The sequence below is a fragment of the Acipenser ruthenus genome, chromosome 2 (assembly GCF_902713425.1).
Source record: "Acipenser ruthenus chromosome 2, fAciRut3.2 maternal haplotype, whole genome shotgun sequence".
Lineage (NCBI taxonomy): Eukaryota > Metazoa > Chordata > Actinopteri > Acipenseriformes > Acipenseridae > Acipenser > Acipenser ruthenus.
Genome location: NC_081190.1, coordinates 27,426,578 through 27,448,953, shown reverse-complemented (window position 1 = coordinate 27,448,953; position 22,376 = coordinate 27,426,578). Strand labels below are relative to the sequence as shown.

General features: G+C 36.5%; 1 protein-coding gene across 1 annotated transcript; it reads right to left on the bottom strand.

Annotated features, from left to right (window-relative positions):
- Positions 1–1,771: 1,771 nt before the first annotated feature.
- LOC131705036 (E3 SUMO-protein ligase KIAA1586-like) lies at positions 1,772–15,682 on the bottom strand. Its single transcript, XM_059007031.1, has 3 exons — positions 15,511–15,682; positions 2,910–4,543; positions 1,772–2,489 (listed from the first exon to the last, which is right to left on the bottom strand). Exons 1-3 carry the CDS (start codon positions 15,680–15,682, stop codon positions 1,989–1,991), a joined length of 2,307 nt encoding a protein of 768 aa, XP_058863014.1. The 3' UTR covers positions 1,772–1,988.
- Positions 15,683–22,376: the final 6,694 nt, after the last annotated feature.

Genomic DNA, 22,376 nt, shown 5'->3' with positions numbered 1-22,376 from the left:
CTAAAACATTATGTTGTCAAATAAAGCAACTACAGATCAATCTCAAACATAATGTCTTCCCAACAATATCCACTTTGTTACCTGGAATGTAAATGGATTACACAACAGTACAAAAAAAGAAAAGATAAATTCAAACACTGATTTTGAAACATTTAGATATATTCAGATTAAAAACGTTATTATACGTAATTTTTCAACAGAATACACCGTGATATTGAAATCTAAGTACTCATCTTACAGGAAGACTATATAATAATTTGATAAACTCCTCCTGTAACAACCCCACCTTAGACAGAATACATGATAAATGGAACCTGGATCTGGGTTGTGATAATGTATCTCTAAACTGGAAAGAGTGTTGGGCACAAACTTGATATTACTACTAATGAAAATCTTTGTTTAATACAATATAAACTAATGACTAGAATTTACTACACTCGTAATGTCCTACACAGTTTTACTAATAGCATTCCAGATACTTGTTTAAAATGCAAAATACAAACAGATTCCCTGATGCACTCTTTTTGGGACAGCTGGAAAATTAGAAAACCATGGTGCGAGTTGGAGATCTGTCTGTCCTTCTCTTTACAGACTACAAAGACTTTACCCTCACTCTCTGCCTACTCCATGATTCAATTCATGACTCAAACCTAAGATATCCCCTTGGCAGGATAGTTTGTTTTGAAGAAACTAATTCTGCGAAACTGGAAGTCCAATTCTGCTCTTAAAATCTAATGCTTTATCATTTATAGAACGTAGCTTAGCAGAAGATAAAAACAAATTAGTTCAATTTGAAAAGACTTGGGGCAATCTAGTGAGGTGCCTCCAGCTCTCCGACTCCTAAATAAAAAAAAATATAAGCCAGGGTCGAACTGTATTATCTTCTTTGTATATATATATTTTTTTATAGCTGTAGAACAACGAGTTGTATAATATTAATATGTTATAGTTTGTTTGACATTTATAATGTGCTGTTTTACAAATTTATACATTAGATATAAATTGTATCTTTGATGGATTGTTGCAACCTGCACATAGAACTATATTGTATTCACTTTGAGTCTCAGAATTGATATACAGTACTCCCAAGTGCCTTGTAATGTGAACCCTCCCCGCCATCCCCCTTCCCAATTGTAATTTAGATTTTTTGTTTTTGTTATCTGTGCAGCAAAAAGTAAAACAATAAAAACAGTTTTACAAAAAAATAAAGTTGTGAATATTTTACTGTTAGTATTTATATTTATTGTTGCAATGGATGCAATACTTAAGAATCCAGATATCTAAGCTATTTTGGGCAGTCCAAGGACCGTTATAAAATACAGGAGACACAACACACAACAATACTCTGACTGAGTGAAAGGTTATATCAGCTGTCTAGAAGAAGTATGGGTATTGAACTCTTGCATCCAGTAGCACTTAATCCCAGGACACCTACTTCATCCTTATCAATTGGCTAATGTTTAAAGTAGAAGAGGGAGTTGACGTGAAGACTTCTTTAGCTTGACTTCCTCAGGAAAAATTGCAGCTTTCTTTGTTTTTTTTTAATATTACAAACACACTGCTCTGGCAAGGTTGGCCAAAGTTTCAAATGCTTTGGAATGAATGGCCATGTCAACACACATAGCTATTTCAGATCCTCTTTAGTACCGGTAACTAATCAAGCTTTAACCTTGGACTGGAGAAAGAACTATTTCCCAAAGTAAACAAGATATGGGCAATCACCATTCAGTGTCAGTATCCATTCAGAGAATACATTAAGGCAGTGGTGTAGTGGTAAAAAAAAAAGTAGCGGAGCGGTCCCAATGAGAATCAATTAAATAGTTAACGAGGTATTAACAGTTACGCCCACTTTCCATTTAACGCGATTTAATCGGGGTTTTTTTAATAATAATATAACACATATTTTACTTAACAAATTTCTGTAAAATCTCCCCTCTCTATAGAAAATTAAAAGTTGCACTTACCAATCACAGGTTGTTTTTAGTCAACTATAGGAACTGCCACAGAGCGTCAGGGGAGTCGCTGGAAATTGGAGCTGCCACCCGTGTACGGCTGTCATCTGCGGATCGATGATTGTGTCGCAACCAAGTGGTCACATAAGGGCTTGGATTCCACTGTCTCAAAGGGGGTCCATGAAGCTTGATAAACATTAAGGCTGAAGCATGTTTGATTAAAATTTTGGAACGCTGATCAGTTATAATTAAGTTCATTTGGCTGAATCCCCTTTCACATTCAGCAGTACTGCACGGGATCACACGTGTGCAGTTAATAAGTGGAGCTAAATCATCTGGAATTCTTCCGTTGTTCTCCTTAAAATCTCGAAATGCATTTTTGATAATACGTTCATTTAGCTGAAAGCGCCGACACAATCTTTCAACTTCATTTTCGCCATAACCCTGGGGTAGTTCTGCAGGCCAGTGGTGTGGATCCAGGACCAAGAGCTCAGAAAGAAGACTTTCATATTTTTGGCAATTCACCTCGGAAGAAGCCTGAAAGAATAAGCTATTTGAAATTAATGGTAGCATTTCTAAAATGTATTTTCGAAACCTTAACTGTGTATATATATATATATATATATATATATATATATATATATATATATATATATATATATATATGCGTTTTGTAGTTTTGAGTAGGATTAAATAAAGTAAATAATAAAAGTGAGATTTTGCAGAATACATATACTGTGCGGGAGTGTTTTTCTATTCTTATATTTACATTAGTCTATGCACCTGCGATGAGACTGACAGGAGTGCAGATGTTTATAATTTATTTGTATATACTTCTCAGTTGCAGTTTTATACTACACATGAAACTGAAATTAACGCCCCCCTCTGCTCGTTAATTGCAAACAATTAGGCTAGCTATTAAAATTAAAAAAATCTGTACAAGGTTTATGAACATACCTTCTCATTTGATGCAGTGGTTGTAAAAAGTCGTTCTTTCATATGATTGGCGAGTTTGGTAAGGAATTGTTTATGATTTATTTTTACATGTTTGGGATTCGACGTCAGCACTGTAGATTTAAATGTTCCTTCCATGGCAGCTATCTGCGCTTCAAGAGTCTTTGTACCTACATTCTCATTCATGGATTCAAAAATCCTTACTGTTCTACGTGCCATTTTATCTGCATAAACCAATGTAGTAGTCCGTTTCTGGAGAATCTCTGACAGCAGTGAAAGTTCGTATAAGGCATCGTACATAACTCCGAGGTCAATGAGAAATTCTGGCGAGCACAGCCTTTTCAGTAGACCGCTGTATGTCGCTCTTTCAGCAGAAGTCCGCTTAGAGCTTACGGCAGCTTTAAAATGAGTCGACAGAACTTCAAAACTTTCCCACACAGCGGAGACAGTCCTGAACGAACTGGAAACCCATCTCACATCCAGTACACGACCAATTTTCCTCAAGACAGCATCCAGTTCCTTCGCACAATTTCGGAGTTCTTGCTGATTTAGTGCTGATCTACTGTAGACTGAGTATAGCTTGTCCATGAAAGAATGAAAATGGTTCATGCCAGTAGTCTCAGAAACACTATCGGCAACTGCAAGTTCGAGTCTGTGATTTAGACAGTGCCAGACAACAATGTTGGGGTACATGTCTGAAATTCGTTTTGCCACACCAGATTTTTTCCCAAGCATTACACTTGCACCGTCACTTGCAAATGCAACAAGATTCTTCTGTAAGTATGCATGGTCAAACCCGTGTTTTTGAAGACACTTAGTAAGCGCTAACACTATGGACTCAGCTGACTGATCAAAAAGTTCAACTAACTCCAAAAACATGAAGTGAGGGTCACGTGTCTTGTCTGTCTCGCATTTGAGATGCACAATAAGTGCTGGGGAACCATTCAGAGCTGTTGATTCATCAATTAACACAGCAATTTTTCCATCGATGTGTATTATTCTCTCACAGGCCTTTTTGACCATTTCATCAGAAACGTGGTTGATAATTTGAGTGGCGCTGTATCTGGAATGAAGACCAGTTCCCACATTAACACCATTTATTTCTTGCAGTTCCAGTAAGGCCTGATGATCAGAATAGGGTCGATTTTGTTTTGCAAGGTAGTAAGCAGTAGAAAATATTTTACAGGTAGTTTCGTGATCTCGCCTTTTTGCACTGTCAACACATTTCCCAATAATGTCCTCTGTGTTCTGCTGTAACAATGCAGTGGCCTTGTTATGAGCGCTGGATTTCTTGTGTTCAGCTATCTTTTTTCTCAAAGATCGTAGCTGTTGCTCTCGAGTTTTTCCATTGTACCCAACACTGTAATTTTTCCACTCAGAAGACAGAGAAACACCCTGACTTTTCAAAACTGACAGCGCAGAAACACGTCTACAAACACGACAGCCCAGATTACCATCCGCACAGTCAAGGAAAGTGTAAAGTTGTTTCTTTTCTTCCCATACCTCAGAACTCCAGATGTTTGGCCATGGCTGTTTCTCCGCGCTTTTTTCTTCAACTGCTGTAGGTTCTGGTTCCACTGTAGGTTCTGCTTCTGCCGTACAACAAATCCATTTCAACGATCTTCTGTTTTTTACTACTATTGCCAAAATATTGTATCAAAGTCTCTTGACGAGTTCGTTTACTACCTCCGAGACCAGACATTTTTGATTTGCGAGTTGTTTTTTATTATTATTAATACCGTTACTAATATCATCACCTCAGTTACGGCCAAGGAACGAACCGCCTCCTTCTCTGATTGGTTGTCAGCAACATCACTTTCAAAATTGATTTGCTAAAAAAAAAAAACTGGAATGACAGCATATTTTAATGGCATAATAATGGACCAATCAAAAGCAGCAACTGTGCTGCTTATTGTGGTGACATCGTTTTTCAGATTACTTGATGTTTTAGCCGACAGCTTGTCTTTATTAAACGTATAGCTAGCTGTCTGTCTGTCGCAAATTCGCACAGCTGGCACAGAGCCGCAGGCAATGCTTACTACAAGTGTTTAGACAAAATTCGAACACGAAAATATTTTAAATATATGTATTTATAAATGTGAACATTTGCAATTGAAAAACATGGATTGAAAAAGTGCCGGAGCGCCGCTCCGCCCCGCTCCGGCTCCACTACACCCCTGCATTAAGGTTATATTATAGCTACTTTTAAAATAAATCATACTTTTGATTTGATTGCAGATGCAATAACAGGGAACTATTGTTCCTGATAAACATCCCTTGTTTAATTTCAGCTGCCGATCAAGGACTAGAGCCTACCGCACTTCAGCTTTCTATTCAGCAATGTAACAGATATGTTTCTCATTGCTTAATTGTAATGTTGCAATGTGTATTTTTTTACCATTAAAAAATATGTCACAGCTAACGTGTAGTAAGATTAACAGTTATGAGACACACATTGTAAAGAGATAAAGGTCATGCTTTATTTTAAGGGCCTTTTTTAGTTTATTAACTGTTAACAAACATTGTTCATTTCTAGCTAAGGGTCTTGGTTATGGTTATGGTTAGGTTAGGGTTAGGGTTAATAAAAATCTGATTTAATTTGCTAAACATTACTACAGTAACAATTTGAACTGATTTCAAGCTTATGATCAACTGAGTATTGATCATCCATAGGGCCCTGGTGTTTGATTGATCATCCATAGGGCTCTGGTGTTTGCAGTTTTAGCTGGCCTATTATATAGTATTAACTAACAGAAAATAAATAATGTACATTAACATGTTTATTAGCTGTTTGTTAACAGTTAATAAACAAAAAAAGTCCCTTAAAATAAAGCGTGACCGAGATAAATTACATACCTTTACAAACCAATGTTAAAAGTACTGTGGGCCTGCTAACCCATTACATGTTGCTAAAACTACACTGTAATTGCAGTGTAATTACATGTGTGGCTACATATTATTTACATTGTAAAAGATTCAACTGAAAATGGACCAATATTTTACATTTAATTATGCATGTTGTTGCATTGTAACAACACAGCTATCGGCTGTGCCACAACAGATGACATGTAACGTTTGCACTTCTAGTAAGAGATATCATTAACTGCAAAGCATTTTGTAAGGGATGGTTCTGTACTTGATGAAATTGTTGTACAAACACTACTATGTTCTGCTAAGACATTTGAAAAACCAGACTGTAATTCAATAAATACTGGGTAATACTAATACATTTGTAGTCTGAATAAAACATTGTTTATGGTAGATATCTTTGTTCAGGCTGTACAGATTAAACTTCAGGTTCCATTTAATGCTGTAGATTTAATACTGCTTCAAGATGTTATGTTATTCTGTTGGGCCTTTACAAATATTTAGGTATATGCTGATGAACATCTTACTTTTAATCATAATCATGATCAATTGGCCTCAAAGAGGCTTTCTTTATTGCAACCAGAAGGCCTTTTCCTTGTGGCTAGAAGATAGTGACTGTGACCACATTCTCTGGTTTGGATTATGCCTGTCACATTTATCAGTATGCTTGTAAACAGTCTTTACCTAAACTAAATGGACTGTATTATTTGTAGAGTTCACATCATTGCCCCATGCATACAAAACAAGGCTGATTTTCACCTTTGAATTGTTAGCTTCATTGGTATTGGTAAAGATATTGCTTTCTGGGCTTGGTACCATCTCACTTGAGTGCTCACAATTTGGCTAGTTAATGTACTCAGGTTTCTCTTAACTTATTTTTAACATTTTTTTTTTTTTAAAACAAATGAGACAATTATCTTTTTCATATCGGCTCCTCAGAAACTTCCCTTAAGGCTTGAGAATTAAATCTGATAACTTTTCCTTCTTTGGAAATCATATCTGTGAATCATTTAGAACTTCCTGCCAGTGCTTCTCCTTTATCCAGACTAACAAATAGGCAGATGTTGATACTATTTATTTTTTTTAAGAGATACTGTTCTAAGTTTTAACCACCCATGTTGTATTGTATTGCATTGTATTGTATTGTATTGTATTGTATGTTGTTTTTGACTGTGACATCTTGCTCTGTAAATCAGGCCCCAGTCTCATTATATAAATATCTGGTTTAAATAAACAGTCACCCCTGTTACAAAAAAATACAATACATCCTGTCCACCCTTAAATAACATGTTCACTGTGCAAAGGGCATTTACATTACATCTGCCATTCTCGAAATTATCTGCAATTATTGTAGAATGGATTTTCAGCATTTCATGCAAGCCAATCATAAACCCTATCATGCAATATACTGTCTGTTTCAATATGAAATGCATAGTTTCCACTTAACACATTCTGGACTACTGAATAGGACAAGAGCTTTAATAATCATTGTGTAATATTCACTGCTTCATGGACTCGATGACATAAGTTTACTGTCCTGTTAGTCACATTTTTATACAAAAGCCCATTCACAGAACCTGAAGATCACACAGTAATACCACACAGGAATACTGTCTCATTCTTAGGGGTCTTAGTGGAACTGATCTGTAACATTCAAATATTTAGCATACAATTATTGTGCACTCTTTATGCATTATAAAAAGAGCATTTTATTAGTCCTCTTTACCTATTTAACCTTACTGACAGGCCCGGGTCATTAATATACCAGGTACTGCCGAGTCAACGCCCAGCGGGTGTAAAGTTGTCGTTAAGGCAAATAATAATAATAATAATAATAATAATAATAATAATAATAATAATAATAATAATAATAACTTAAACAATCAATGTTATTTAGGATTCAACCTATTATTATTATTATTATTATTTTAAAAGAATCAGAATATTCTACTCACAGTTCACCTTTGGATTTAATGTAGCATCAAGTCATTGCTTCAGCCAAGTTTTTTTTTTTTTTAATGAATACAAGTGTGGCTTGTTACCTGTTCTGCTATATGATGGCAATACAGGGCTTTGTGGGAGGCTGTGTGGTCCAGTGGTTAAAGAAAAGGGCTTGTAACCAGGAGGTACCCGGTTCAAATCCCACCTCAGCCACTGACTCATTGTGTGACCCTGAGCAAGTCACTTAACCTCCTTGTGCTCCGTCTTTCGGGTGAGACGTAGTTGTAAGTGACTCTGCAGCTGATGCATAGTTCACACACCCTAGTCTCTGTAAGTCGCCTTGGATACAGGCGTCTACTAAATAAAAGAACAAACAAAATTTGAAAGTTTTGATTATCCCCTGATCAAATGGCTGAATTAGTATGTTGTGTTTGGAGACAGGAAGATCAGACAGTTATGTTTCAATGGGACATCGCTTGGATGTGCACTACACTTATCCAAAGGAAGTGCAATCTTACGTCGCTGTGCTTGTACGTGTCTGTCAAATTCCAGTCCTTGAAAAGTAGAGCAGTCAGCCACTTGTTTCCATTGGCAGTATATTTTACAAGCAGAGCTGGCATCGCACCCCCATAAAACATCTTGGCTGTTTGCTCTTTCCAATCACAAGAGCTTTGTGTTTGTCAGTTCCAGTCAAATTTCAGCAAAGCAATAATGTTACGCGGCCTTTACAGATCTTGTTTCTTGCAACCGATTAGTTTTTTAATGCCAAGGTGCCATCTGGAGCAGCTCTGTAGTACAGCACCGTTTCATCACAATTATACATGTAGTGCTCACCCAGTCCTCAGCAGCAGGGAAGTCTGCATATTTTTTTTTCCATCTGTACCTTGGAACTTTATATTATGCATTTTTGTTCCAGCAACATAACCATCCATTTGCGGTGGTAAAGTTGCCAATCTCCATTTCTCTTGCCAGGTTCTGTGCTATATATACAGTAGTATTAGAACACTCCACTGCTTCTGCTGTTTTGACTTGCTGTGCATATGAAATCAAAGCACTGTAACTGAAAATGTGTGGAAGATTGTCATAACAGGCAAATTAGCGATTGTCTAATTTCATTGGTGGCTTTAATGAGCCACAAATGCAATTAATTTAAAGTAGTAAGAGAAAAGGAACACAGCCACAAATGGTAAAATGCATGAGACTTTTTAGAAGTTGTTTAAGATGCCTAATTAAAGCACACAGTGGTTTAACATTTTCACACATTAGTACTTAGTACTTATCTTAATCGAAGTCCTAATAATAGATAAAGATAACCTGATTAAACAAATGACACAAAAACATGATACTTTTTCAACATTTATTTATCCACAAATGATTCAACATTCAATATCCATGTGTGAAAAAAGTAACTGGTGGCACCCCCCTGAGCAGCAATGACTAACGGCGTTTCCTGTAACTGTTGGTCAGTCTCTCACATCGGTTTTGAGGAATTTTGGCCCATTCCTCCTTACAAAACTGCTTCAACTCGGTGACATTTGAGGGCTTCCTTGCATGGAAAGCTTGCTTCAGGTCCTGCCACAATATTTCGATGGGGTTTAGGTCCGGACTTTGACTAGGCCATTCTAAAATGCAGTGTTTCCACACACCTGTATGGTGAAGACCAAACTCACAAAGTTTCTGATCTTTATATAGGGTGGGGCCTCCCAAACTCACCCCTGAAGATCTACCTAATTATTTAAACACCTGATTCTAATCATCCCCTTAATTGAGCTGATAAAACCAGGGGTTCACTTACTTTTTCACATACCCTGAATCTTAATTACTCATTGTTTGTCTAATTCATATCACATTTTTAATTAAGACAAACAAAAAAACACACACACACACAAAAAACATTTAACATTTTTAGAGATATGGATTGAGATCTAATGTTTCATTAAGTCCACATGGTTCCATGGACTATAAAGTATAAATCCAAAATGACTCTCCTAATCATCAGATTAATTGCATTACCATCTCTCTTAAAAATTGAGACTCTTTTGAGTCCTATAAAGACTTGAGGCAGAACCATGACTGATGGCTTTATAGTGTCTTGCTGTCGCATAATCCATATTGTTATTTCGTATTGTAGCCTTATGTTCTGCTATACGTATTTTTAAATGTATTTTTGTTTGTCCTACATAAAGTAAGTCACAAGGGCATTTGGCATTGTGACAGGGTACTCCCCGCCCCTGTGCATATTATGTATTATTTTGTATTTTATTATGTATTATGTTTTGAAGGACGGACGAAAACTCGTCTGCCATTATTTGTTATTGTTTTTAAATACCTCGTGAGAATGCGTGACTGTCGGCTAGTAGTTATTTGTTTAAACATTTTATTTATTAATAAACGCTCCGCAGCACTTTTCATACCCCAGGTCGGGTGTTGTTGTGAATTCATTTCCTGGTCTGACGTCACCACAAAACCATCATCAGCCACTGGCATATATACCACATGGGTTATAATTATACTTAGTGATAAAAGTTATTCATTCTTGTGTAGTCAAATCCTCTCTCTCTCTCTCTCTCTCTCTCTCTCTCTCTCTCTCTCTCTCTCTATATATATATATATATATATATATATATATATATAATCCCATTAACCACATTTCATATAGGAGCATACCCATAGAATTCTGGTTTATGACATTAGTGTTTAGTGACAAATCATTTCAGTTTCAACATGACCCAAGCCACACCGAATAAGGGAGGCCATTAACACAAAGCATTTCCAGTCGTGTAATGTAGCCTCTGTACTGGCACTTAATAAATTAGTCAAAATCGGCTACTTTAAACCTTAGGGTAAAAGGTGTACCTTGGTTTTCAGCTGCAGTTAACACTGTGATTGACCTCATTGATTGGTGTGCTCCAAGCGTCGCAGAACCTCATCACAGATTTATCATCACCGATCCAGCCTGAAACATGCCACTGAACCTGCAAAGAATTTGTCTTTTATCATCCATTCTGAATGTAAGGTTTTTACATTTGGTATGGTACTGAGGTCTAGCCACATAATGTATCCTCCATATGCAATGTTAATCCATTTCAAAATGGGTATGTATTTTATTACAGCATAGCAGTATTAATAGGGGGAGCGATTGAACCACATCACTGTCTACATTTTCTCAAAAGGCCAAAAAACCACTCCATATGTTTTTGCTATATCCAATGTATTTGCCCCATTTCCTTAAATGCATTCCAATCGAAATAACTGGATAGTAATTACAATAATATCATACATTAAAGTAATTGGTCATTAGTATTTGTTATAAACCATCATAATGTCAATATGGTCAAAACAAAGGCAGGTAGCATTTGAAGTAGCAGAGGTAAGAAAGATATTTTGCTAATGTGTCTTCCTTCACTTTATAGCTGAATAAGGCTTGTCCTAATTTAAATTTTGTACAAATGTTTTTTGTATAATTTATTTTCACTTACCGTGCAGCTGCGTGGACATTTTAAACCTGTAAGTAAAGAAGGTTTTGCTTGTAGGCAACGCATTTGCATACGAGTGCAAAAGTGTACAGTGGAAATGGGATAGAACAGTCAATAATGAAATGTTATGCATTATATTGTTTATCTACTTGAGGTATATATGTGTGTCTAATGACATTTGGGGCTTAAATATTGTCGTTCTACCTGTTGCATAGAAGTAACATTGACATGCCCCCTTGCACCCTCAACACCCTGAAATATGAATTTCAAAAGTTAGCACCCATGATCATATTGTTATTGTATAACAATATTGCATTTATATATATATATATATATATATATATATATATATATATATATATATATATATATATATACATATGCTCATTTAAATGTATGTTGTGTTATGTACACATAACTGTGTAGTATATTATTTATAATAAACCACCTTGAACTATTAACAAAATGTACTTATTTGTATATTTAAAGGCAGGATCTGAAGGTTTCACCACAGTTACAAATAAGTCCTTGCTTTATATGACAGTATTATAATTTCATTTTAGTTATGGCCCGTACGTATAGTACCATTTTTAAAAGGGTTAAAAAATTGCTCAATACAGTTGATCAACCAAATAAAAAGGATGGAGTACAAATATTCATAAAACAAAGTGGAATTTATTTAAACTACAGCTATCCTTGAGTTAACAAGATATTGTGTGTAGGCATTCAGTATAAAACATGTACGAGACATAAATCACAAGTTTATCATTATGAAAAGTAAAACACTCAAGCATGTCCTAATCTAAATGCACCATAAACGTGTACGTTATGCTAATGAAGTGCATACCGTTGTTGTGCTGAAGAAAGTTTATTCAAGGAATTGAAGAAAAGTGCTTGTTGTCCTTGTTGTTGCGTTGTCCTGGTGTTTGCATAGGAAGAATTGCTGATAGGGTTCTTATAGAAGTTTGGGATTGTCCTTCCTCTGCAAGATGTCTCCAGCAGTACAGTCTTTACGTTTTCAATGGTAACAAAAGCAGCTTTTTCAGTATGTGCAGTTCAAAGCAGATAGAAGTTAAAAAGATAGTTACCATTGTCAGCATGATGAGTCCGTCCCTGTGGTTGCAGCTGGTTCTTTGGATATTCTTCAACATCCTAGGAGAGGGTCATCTGGTGTCCGATGAAGAACCGATGATGATGGTTCTGATGGATATTTTTCAATATCCAAAGAGAGAATAATTTACTGTACCAAAACTACTGCTGATAAGGAGTTTGGGAGGAAGGTTCAGTAGCGATAGCCAATCAAATTAATTGCTTTTCAAAACCAGCTTGCCTTAGCTTCATATTTCTTGTGGTTCCATTGATAATATTCATCTTCTAGGTCATGTATTATGTTAATCAACTTCGCATATTCATTTTAGAATATAATTTTAGAACAAAGAAGTCACGTTTGTGAAATCCATTAGACAATTTTATGTTGGTGCTGTCACCTCTTGTGAACAATTTCTCAGTTTGTTTAACTGACCCTCACAGGTCATGAGTTTTATGACTGACATTTGTTTTCACACCAGATAGATTAGGAGGCCAGACTTGTTAGTTTAATCTGGGGTCTGCATCTTTTTATCAGATTCACTGGTTAGTGTCTGTGGCCTGGCATGTAGTGTGTCAATTGGGTCATTAGTCTGTGGGAAACTGTGAATGTGATTCAAGTCAGCAAGTCCAGAGCTTATTCAGGCATTCTAGGAATTTATAAGTATTAAACCTTCGGTTTAAATTTAAATTAATTCACAAATGCAGAATTTCTCTCTCACCACGACTGAGAAAATTCACCATAAAAAAGCATTTCATAAACCTGGGACGAATTTAGCACAAAATGTGCATTTAACAGTACTTTGGTTATCAAACATCACAAAGGGGTGTCTCTATAATAAACAATGAGGTTTACTGTAGACACCTACGTAGCTCAAATAACTTCTGACCACTCTCTATGTTTTATGCATGTGTATTAGGCGGTTACAGTGCAAAGTGATGATGTAATACTTTTTAACTAGTAAGAAACAATATATTATTATTATTTATTTCTTAGCAGATGCTCTTATCCAGGGCGACTTACAATTGTTACAAGATATCACATTATTTTTACATACAATTACATTATTTTTTACACATTGTTTTTACATACAATTACCCATTTATACAGTTGGGTTTTTACTGGAGCAATCTAGGTAAAGTACCTTGCTCAAGGGTACAGCAGCAGTGTCCCCCACCTGGGATTGAACCCACGACCCTCCGGTCAAGAGTCCAGAGCCCTAACCACTATTCCACACTGCTGCATGCTGCAAAATAGTCATATAAATTCGAATGTTCATCAGATTATAGCTAAATCCAATCCCAAACATTTATAGGAGGCTAGTAGTGTATGATAAAAGTTTGCTGAAGACTGGTACAAAATCAAGGCGTTCACCCAGTATAGTGTGACAGACTGACACGATCAGTGTGTAAGGGTGCCCATTACAAACAAACAAAATAAATAAATAAAATAAGCAAGTAAAAATTAAATAAATCAATCAACTACTTAATACACTTAATAGAAGCATTGTATAAATCTTATATACCATGGTCTGTATAAAAATGTTTATTTATACTTGGGAAATTGGCTAAGACATAAAAGGAGGAAAGCTGGGCAGGGTACACAAGCAAAAAATAAATTCTATGTCTGCTAATTTTAGCACACTGACAATGCCTGTAAATTATAAAATGGCTTGGATAAATTAAACGCAGTAATTGATAAACGTGATCATCGCATGGCTAGGGCCTAATCACCTCTGAAGATCAATGCACATCTGGGTCAACAGCTTTAAAAACTTCTACTGACATACTGCTATTATTAAATGGGCATATGAGTGTGTTGTTGTTGGTAAATAAAGAAGACTTTAAACTTTTTTTAATAATTGTTATTTGTGTAACCTTCTACTGAGAGAGAAAGTAGATCCACAGTGACTGAAATTGTTGTAGAACCCTGGTGCATTTTGGGGGACTGGAGCCGGGACTCCTCCCCTGTGTTATCCCACTAAAACATCTGTCAGTCAACAATTCATTACCTGTCAGTCACCCTATTTAAACCATTGCCAGCTTCCTAATTCTCGTCTTGCTTTTCAGTTTGCAGTTACCATGCAGACTTGCAGAACCAACCTTAAAACAAACCTTTGTTTTCAATCAGGATAAAATGACTACTCACCCGCGGCAGCATTCGTTTTCATCTGACTCAGATGAAGATTTTTCATAAAGCCTTTTCAGCCAAAGCAGCTTCTCGGTTAGCATTGGACAATACACTGATTGACTGGTCTCAACCCGATCATGCTCTCTTTAATAGATTCTTCAGTGGTCTCCATGATAACGCTTGCAGTGTTTGTGCTTCCACCACCCATTCACCCTCTCTGTGTCCAAACGCAGCCTCCTCTTCAGTCTCCTCATCAGCCTCAAACTATTCTTCCCCTACTCTTGACAACACTTTTTAATAAGTTCCTCCTATCCATTCTTCAGCTCCGCTTTTTCAACAAGCAGAAGACCCATCGGAGTCTAACAGCTGTGCTATAATTTAAACTCCTCATTCTGCATTTCCAAAAAAATGCAGGTTTTTACATACGTGCAATTTCTGTGGCAATGCTCATTCACGTTCCATCTGCCCTCTTACATCTAAAAGCCATTCATCATTACTAATCGCCTCTACCCCCATCAACATACCGACTCTATCAGATGCTCTCAATATCACCCTGATCGTTTTTTTTGTTATTTATCTAATTTCTGGCCGTACTAATGGTTTTTCTACTGATTTAAAATCCATCCCTTCTTCCTCTACTACTTGTAAAAACCTCCAATCTGCTATAAAAGAGCCAGAAGTCATCGATTCTCTCATCAGGTCCAAGATCTCAAAGGAATTCATGGAGGGCCCATTTTCAGCCTCTCCCTTCCCTCAATTCTGCATTAATCCTGTTGGAGTAGCTACAAGGAAAATGTCAGGCAAGAGGCGCTCATCATCGACCTCTCTGCCCCTCGTGGCTCTTCTATCAGCAGCATTAATTCTCTCATTCCCTCAGATCAGTTTTCTCTTCATTACATCACCATATCTGATGCTATCCATTCCATCAAAATATCAGGATGGGGTTCCTGGTTAGCTAAAGCAGACATTTCTGACGCCATCAAAGTCATACCTATACTCCCTTCTCTCCGTCATCTTTTTGGTATCTATTGGAAGAGGCAATTTTACTTTGCTACTAAACAAACTTTCGGATGCCGCAGCAGCCCTAAGATCTTTGATTCACTCTCTGAAGCCCTCTGCTGGATTCTACTGAATATTAATCGCATCCCCTTTCTGCTACACTTATCGGACAACTTTCTCCTTATATCTCCTCCATCAGCCCCTCCAGCTGAAGCACTCTTGGAACTCAGGTCTCTCTTCTCAGTCAGCGTCCCCCTCCCAGAGGAGAAAACCATTGGTCTAGTTCACTCTCTTGAGTTCCTAGGAATAACTTTGGATGCTCCCAATAAACTGGAACACATTCACTCTCTCATTCAATCTTTTGAGATTAACCACTCCATTTCTAAACTGAACCTTTTTTCACTCCTGGGACATTTCAATTTTGCAATTCACATCATTCCTCAAGGTAGGACATTTATTTCTCGTCTTCTCGCTCTTTCTAAAACAACTAAAAATCTCAAATCTCACATTAATATTACAGCTGAAGCCAGGAAAGACATTAGGAGGTGGTCCTCTCTCTCTTACAGCACTGGAACAGCCTTTCTCTGTTTTACGATGATTTCATTTCTGCCCCCCATGACCTCTCACTCCATACAGATGCTTCTTTTATCAGTTTTGGCAGAATTTCTCTCACTCAATGGTTCTCAGATGTCTGGCCTCCAGAAAGCAACAATCTTCCTCCTCAGCTTAAATCCACAGCCTTACTCAAAGTATTCCCTATCATCATTGCAGCCTATCTTTGGCAGAAAAAAAATCTATCAATCTTTTGTGATAATCAATTTACTGTTCATGTTTTTAATAAAGGCTCTTCCTCTTCCCCTCTAATTATGCAACTTCTCCGCCGGCTAGTCTGGATTTCAGTTACCAATAATATTTTGAAAGCCCAACACCTTCCAGGTATCACTAATAAAACTGCTGATGCGCTTTCTCATTTTCAGATCACACAATTCAGACGTCTGGCTCCCTCAGCTCAAACTTGCCCTCTACCCATTCCTCCATTCAGCGAACTGGTTTTCAACTAAAGTCATACATTCGCAATCTTTTGTCTTCAGCTCATTGTTAGCCATCCTTCCTCCCCAATTGCATTGTCCCATTCATCCTTATAGATGCAGCAACATCAGCAGTCAACATTAAAATCAACCAGTCCTTCCTCAGTGGTTGAATTTTACATTCATTCACTCTTCTCTCCTTGATATTATTCCACTAAACAAAGTACTGCTAGGAGTGGGGGCTATCTCTCCGCCAGGACCACCAGAGGTTTCCTCCCACAAAATGTGGAGTTTTTCCTCTCCGCAAGCGGTTAGATTAGTTAAATAAAAAACAATAATAATAATAATTGTAATTAATCGATATTTGTAATTAATCACTACTTTCTTTTCTAACTAACAATTTTCTTTCTTCTATGCATTGGTGGCGCAGTTGCGGGGGTTGGCTTTGGAGCGTCAGTTGCGGGAGTTGGCTTTGGAGCGTCAGCTGAGTCTGACCTCTCTCGACTAGACGACTCAGTAAGCCAGGGAGACCTTGATTTGTCCTCCTATCCTTCCTTAGTTTCCCCTTGGGTGAAGTCCGTTGCTTCCTGGCCTTGGAGGTCGATCGGTTCCGCCTCACCTCCACAAGAGCGGTTCTCCGAGTGGTCAAGGGGAAACCCCTATTCTATTACTGAGTCACAAGCACTTTGTCTTTATTCTAGTAATCCCTTTACACAGGCCTGGCTCCTGCCTCATGAAAGGTTAATAATAAAACATCTGATTTTAAACCGTTTTCTATAATATTTTCTTTTTTGGGGATCGATAATAAATTCTTGTTTAGGATTTATAGATATTGAACTGGATGTTGCCATTCATTGTTTCAACATGTATGTATGAGTTTTGTCGAGTAGACGGAGCTGCTGCTGTGACTTTTTGTTTTTAAATCAATGTTAATGTTCTTTTCAGTTAGCCAGTCACAGAAAACTTTGATAGCCCATTTTGTCTGGAGCTTGGTGTTTTCCTCAGTTGTATTCATTTCTAGGTTGTCTAAATCTGCTTCATTTACCTCAATATGGCGAGATGTTGACATTTCCTTTTCTTTTTCAATGTTCTCAACTCCAGAACTTTTGTAGTTAATCTCTGGGATTGCTGTCATACTGACTGACTCGAGTGGTTGTTTACCCAGGCATACAGTTACAGTTGGCGTATTGATTTGGTTTACTGTGATGAGGCTGCTTCGGAGAAAGAAGTTCCGCACTGTTGTGTTGTCACCAAATATCTAATGGCTAGTGAAAAGGACTCAGCCAATCAGAATCTAATATTTTTGCCAATTGTTTCTACCCATTTAATAAATCAGCACTGTGTTCTGGAATCGTTGAAAAAAAACCTGAAGCAGACGCAAGTCGGCGAGCAGTTTGGTGTTTCCCGTTCACCATTCTGTTAAATAATATGCATGTCTTGTATATTGCTGCTGCATTTTATAATGTGTGTAGGGGTGCTGGGTTAATTTAGTTTGACAGTTAGTTTATTAACATTAAGTTAACCCTAAGTAACGGCCATTATTTTTGCCTGTGCCATTGTGATGCCCATACATTGCGATTTAAGGCTTTTGACCGTGTTGTTTTCTTTAGTTAAAGTTAGTTTGTTACTTTATAATTATAGTTTATTAAGATACACTTGCCTATTGTTTTGCTTTTACTTATTCCGTTCATTTCATATGTTAATGCACGTGCGTCATGACAAGTAAAACATATGTATGTATTTATTGATTGATTCATATTGTGTCTGGTGGCTAACTCTGTCTTAGAGAACACTTCGGCTATAAGAACATTTTGCTTGCTTCCCGAGGGGTGTTCTCTTAGCCGGAGACTACTGTACTACCTTTTTTGTTTTGTTTTCTGTATTATAAGTCTTAAAAACTAAAAACAATAATATCCATAATCTGTACCGTGTCTCATACACTCATAAAGTAAAAGGAGTATTCATTAAAATGATGGAAAGGTTTTCTTTTATTTCTATTGCATATCTATTGATTGTTTATTAACTTAGGTATATTTATGTAAATTACCTTCAATAAACTGATATTTGCATATCAATTAAATACTTATTTATACAATGCAAAATAAAGCATTACCAAAATGGGTTATTGTGGCGGAGTGTCCCACCCCTTTGTTATTTATTTATATTATGATGTTATATGTTTATATGATGGCGAAAGCCGATTATTATTTGTTATTGCTTTATATATATATTTTAAAAACCTTGTGAGGATGCGTGACTGATCAGCTAGTGATTTATTTAACTAGCTGATAGTCACGCATCCTTATTAAACTTGTGCAGACTATGGCTGAGGGGTAATAGGATAATTAACAGCTAGTTAACCCCTCGGCCAGAATATATAAAAGCCTGCAGCTGTTTGCGCTAGGGGAGAGTGTCAGAGGAGAGACGTAAGTCTGTGGGAGAACGAGAACGAGTGTTGACAATTGCTATATACGTGCTGGCTAAAAACTAGCACGATTCTTGTTACTTTCTGTTTGTTTGGCCAGCGCGCCTTTTTGTTTTGTAGTATTTTGTTTTGTTTAATACTACAAAACAAAAATAAAAAGGCTGAATGCCGTAGCGTTTCAGTTTTGCCCCGCTACTTCCTGAGTCTGTGTTTCTGGTCTGATGTCACCACTGCAAGCCACCTTATCACAGTTATGCATGAGATATCTTTATGAGAGAAGCTTTTTAATTGCTTACCTTACAAGTAGGGCCCTGAAAAATTCACAATATCACGAATTAAAAATGTTATTTTCCTTACAGTTGTTTTACATTACTGTACTCTTCACCTCCCCTGTTCATTTCATACTTTCATCAAGTAGAGGCAGCGCTACAGTAGCTGTACACGGTCCGGCGTCAATGCCATGCATTTGGTTACTATGGCAACGGGGTCAAACAAATATCTGTTTCATGATTGGTGAATTCCTCTTACTGTACAATGACATTTCTACATACTACTAGAAATGTACAGTGTGTATGAAGTAAAACAAAAGCTTTGGCTTTGTCATTTCATGTTTGCAGTTTGATCCGCTTTTATTGTGCCTGAAAAACACAAGCCAAGTTAATTAAGTTTGTTTCATTATTAAAGATTGTTTCAATAGTAACTCGAGTTCCAATTTTACAATGTACATTGACTCAGTAGCTAGGCTAAATGTTAAAATGTTTCAGCCTTGGTTTTTGGGTGATGTTCTTGATGAACTACATTTTAGGCAACTTACATCAGTAGAATATAATGTAAATAGAAAATATGTTTTCTGTGAGGTTTTATTTTTTATTTTTTTTATAAAATGGCGGTTTCATGACAAATTGGTTGGTTTTTTTTTTATTGTCATTCGTGAATTTCTTTAAAACATACCGTGAATTTTCCGGGCCCTTACTTATCAGTGAACTCCAGAACTCAGGTATTAAAATCACATTTTACAGGGATCAGTTACAAAATGCTGTATGTAAATCTCATGATTTCTCTTCATGCAACTACAGGTTTGGGAAGCTTAGAAATGTCCCACGAGTAATTTACTGTAACCTACACAAATATCGGTTCATTCTGCTTTGCCATTGTTGTTTCTGAATTGTTGCACACACACTCTTCTGCAGCTTATATAGGTGTAGTGGATCACATGCAGACTAGCGGGTTGTTGATTTTATACTTTCCATTTATTTGGGCAGTGTATATTCATTTTTTTTTACAGAAGATTTAATCTGGCTTAATTAATACAATAGTTAAAAAAAAAAAACAGGAGAAATATTTTTTTAGTTAGTTTCCAGACTCATTAGCTGTTGCGAGCCATGAACTTTGCCTTATCAAAGGTTAAACAATCACCTACTGTGTATGCTGAGCCCTGCAAACTAGGAGTTTTGCTCAATTATGCTAAAGTACAATGAAAGTTTGCATAATTGAAACACGGTAGAAATTCCAGATACCTCATAACTTGGGTTTTCAGCTTTAATCTTTATGGTTTAGTGGTGAATTGTTAACAGCTAATTGTTGTAAGTTCCCCCTCTGATTTTATTTTAAAAAAGAAAGATTTTCTTTCTAGTTGGTCTCTATTTCAAATCTTCTCGTTCCCATTAGAATAAATTCCTTGAAAACTCCCTGCATTAAAAAATGCTAGAATCATATAATAAGTGTAATCATTTCTCATTCGAAAAGGCGAGCAATTTATTACGGCATTTTGGGTGATGAAAAATGCAAGCCCTAGATTTATGTTAAAAAAACCTTTTAAATAAGCATTCTCTCCAGGAAGATGACTAACATCCATTAGACCAGAGTCTGCCTCTCATGAGTGCTATAAAGAAGACTTTTTTCAGAGTTATAGGAGGCATGGGAAAACCTCTTTCAAGTCTTAGCATCTTGGGCTTATCCCCATTTCCTTTTAGATCAAACACTTCCTTGGGATTCAGTGCCAGTGGCAATTTACTACACCAGCCCTCCCACAGTCAACCCTTACACTCTTCTGTCATCACTTTCAGCTCAAAGGCAGTTAAAGAGCATTTGTTTGATAAGTGTACTACCTTGCCAGTGAGGGCACAACCGCAGGCAAGTTACTACTGCCAGGTTCCATAAGCCATGTGATAAACTGTCATCCTGTGCGTCGAAGCAAACTGTAAGTAATCTACACTTGAAAATGCACAAATTTAGGAGGGAGGGAAGGGGGGGGGGGGGGGGTAGATTTGGTTAAAAATGGACATGTCTTGGGCAACAAATGTTGCATTCCATTAGATTACTCTTGGTTAAACCAACATATCTAAATAGCCAAATTCCTGAGTTTAGGGATATGTGACATCTACTTTCATTAGTGATAAACCTGCTTATGTGGTTTCCTCTATGGAGAAGTTTAAATATAGACTAAGAATTTCCCATGCTATTGTCATGCTGTTTTGTGTACTAAAATTTAGCATGAAAATAAAAGCTGAAATGTTTATCTTGTAGTAATACTAAAAGAAACCCCTAAAATGATATGACAAAAGTTTCGACTAGAAATCATACTAAATGTCTCAATTGTAGACATTGAGAAAGACTTTTTGTCAAAACGTGTTATTGAATATAAGATTTAAATATTACTACATATAAGACCATGTGTTTTACAATTACAGTAAGTAATGATAAGAATATATCTTGACATCTTTTCCTTTTCCATGCTATTATTATTTTCTAGCTGCTACCAAACATTTTTCCTTTAGCCAGTAAGAAGAGACTGTGTAAGCACGAGTCATCGATCATGTGACTATGCAACATGATTACTTCTAAAGAAGATGACAACTGTTTTATTGATATGTATGCTGACACATTGTGCTGTCATTTCAGGTTATTTGTGGTCCTACAAGCCTCAGAAGCTCCTCAAAAGTGTCTGGATCTATATGAACAAAACGATAACTTAAGCGCAGCTCATTTAAAAGATGATGGTTGGCTCCTCTCTCCTCATGGTTAAGAATAATTTGATAGTAATTGCTACATCTTAGACATTAAACACAGTATACAAGTGCTTCACAAAAGGATCTGTTATTAGCAACTGTTTAATTCTTAAGTGACTAATCTAATTTTGCTGTTGCGTAAACTGCAATTGGCTGTAATCTTAATCTTTGCTATGCTGGTATTAAACACTAATGACTGTATTCTTTTTTTTTTTTTTTTTTACAAAGCTTTAACTTTGTAAAACAAGAAATCTGTTAAAAGTGGTCACTGCCATCACAATTCAATTCAATATTTCTGTTCTTTTTAATGTTGGCTTACAGTAAAAGCAGTCTATGTATTACAATATCAAAATAAAACTGTATTCGAATGAAGGCATAAGCAACATTTGTTGAGTGTTTAAAGTTATGCTAGTTCATAAGTATGCTGTTACCAGTTATAGTTCTGTTCACAGTTTATAATAATGTTATTTTATAATATTATTATGTGATTCATATAGTATATAATGAC

What these genes read in the sequence shown, in the direction of transcription:
- LOC131705036 (XM_059007031.1), bottom strand. Translation starts at nt 15,682, where the DNA reads ATGGTTTTCTCCTCTGGGAGGGGGACGCTGACTGAGAAGAGAGACCTG. An exon ending in CCAGCAGAGGGCTTCAGAGA is followed by an intron (nt 4,544 to 15,510) that starts GTGAATCAAAGA and finishes TTTTGGCAATAG; the next exon opens with TAGTAAAAAACAGAAGATCG. An exon ending in CCACTGCATCAAATGAGAAG is followed by an intron (nt 2,490 to 2,909) that starts GTATGTTCATAA and finishes TTATTCTTTCAG; the next exon opens with GCTTCTTCCGAGGTGAATTG.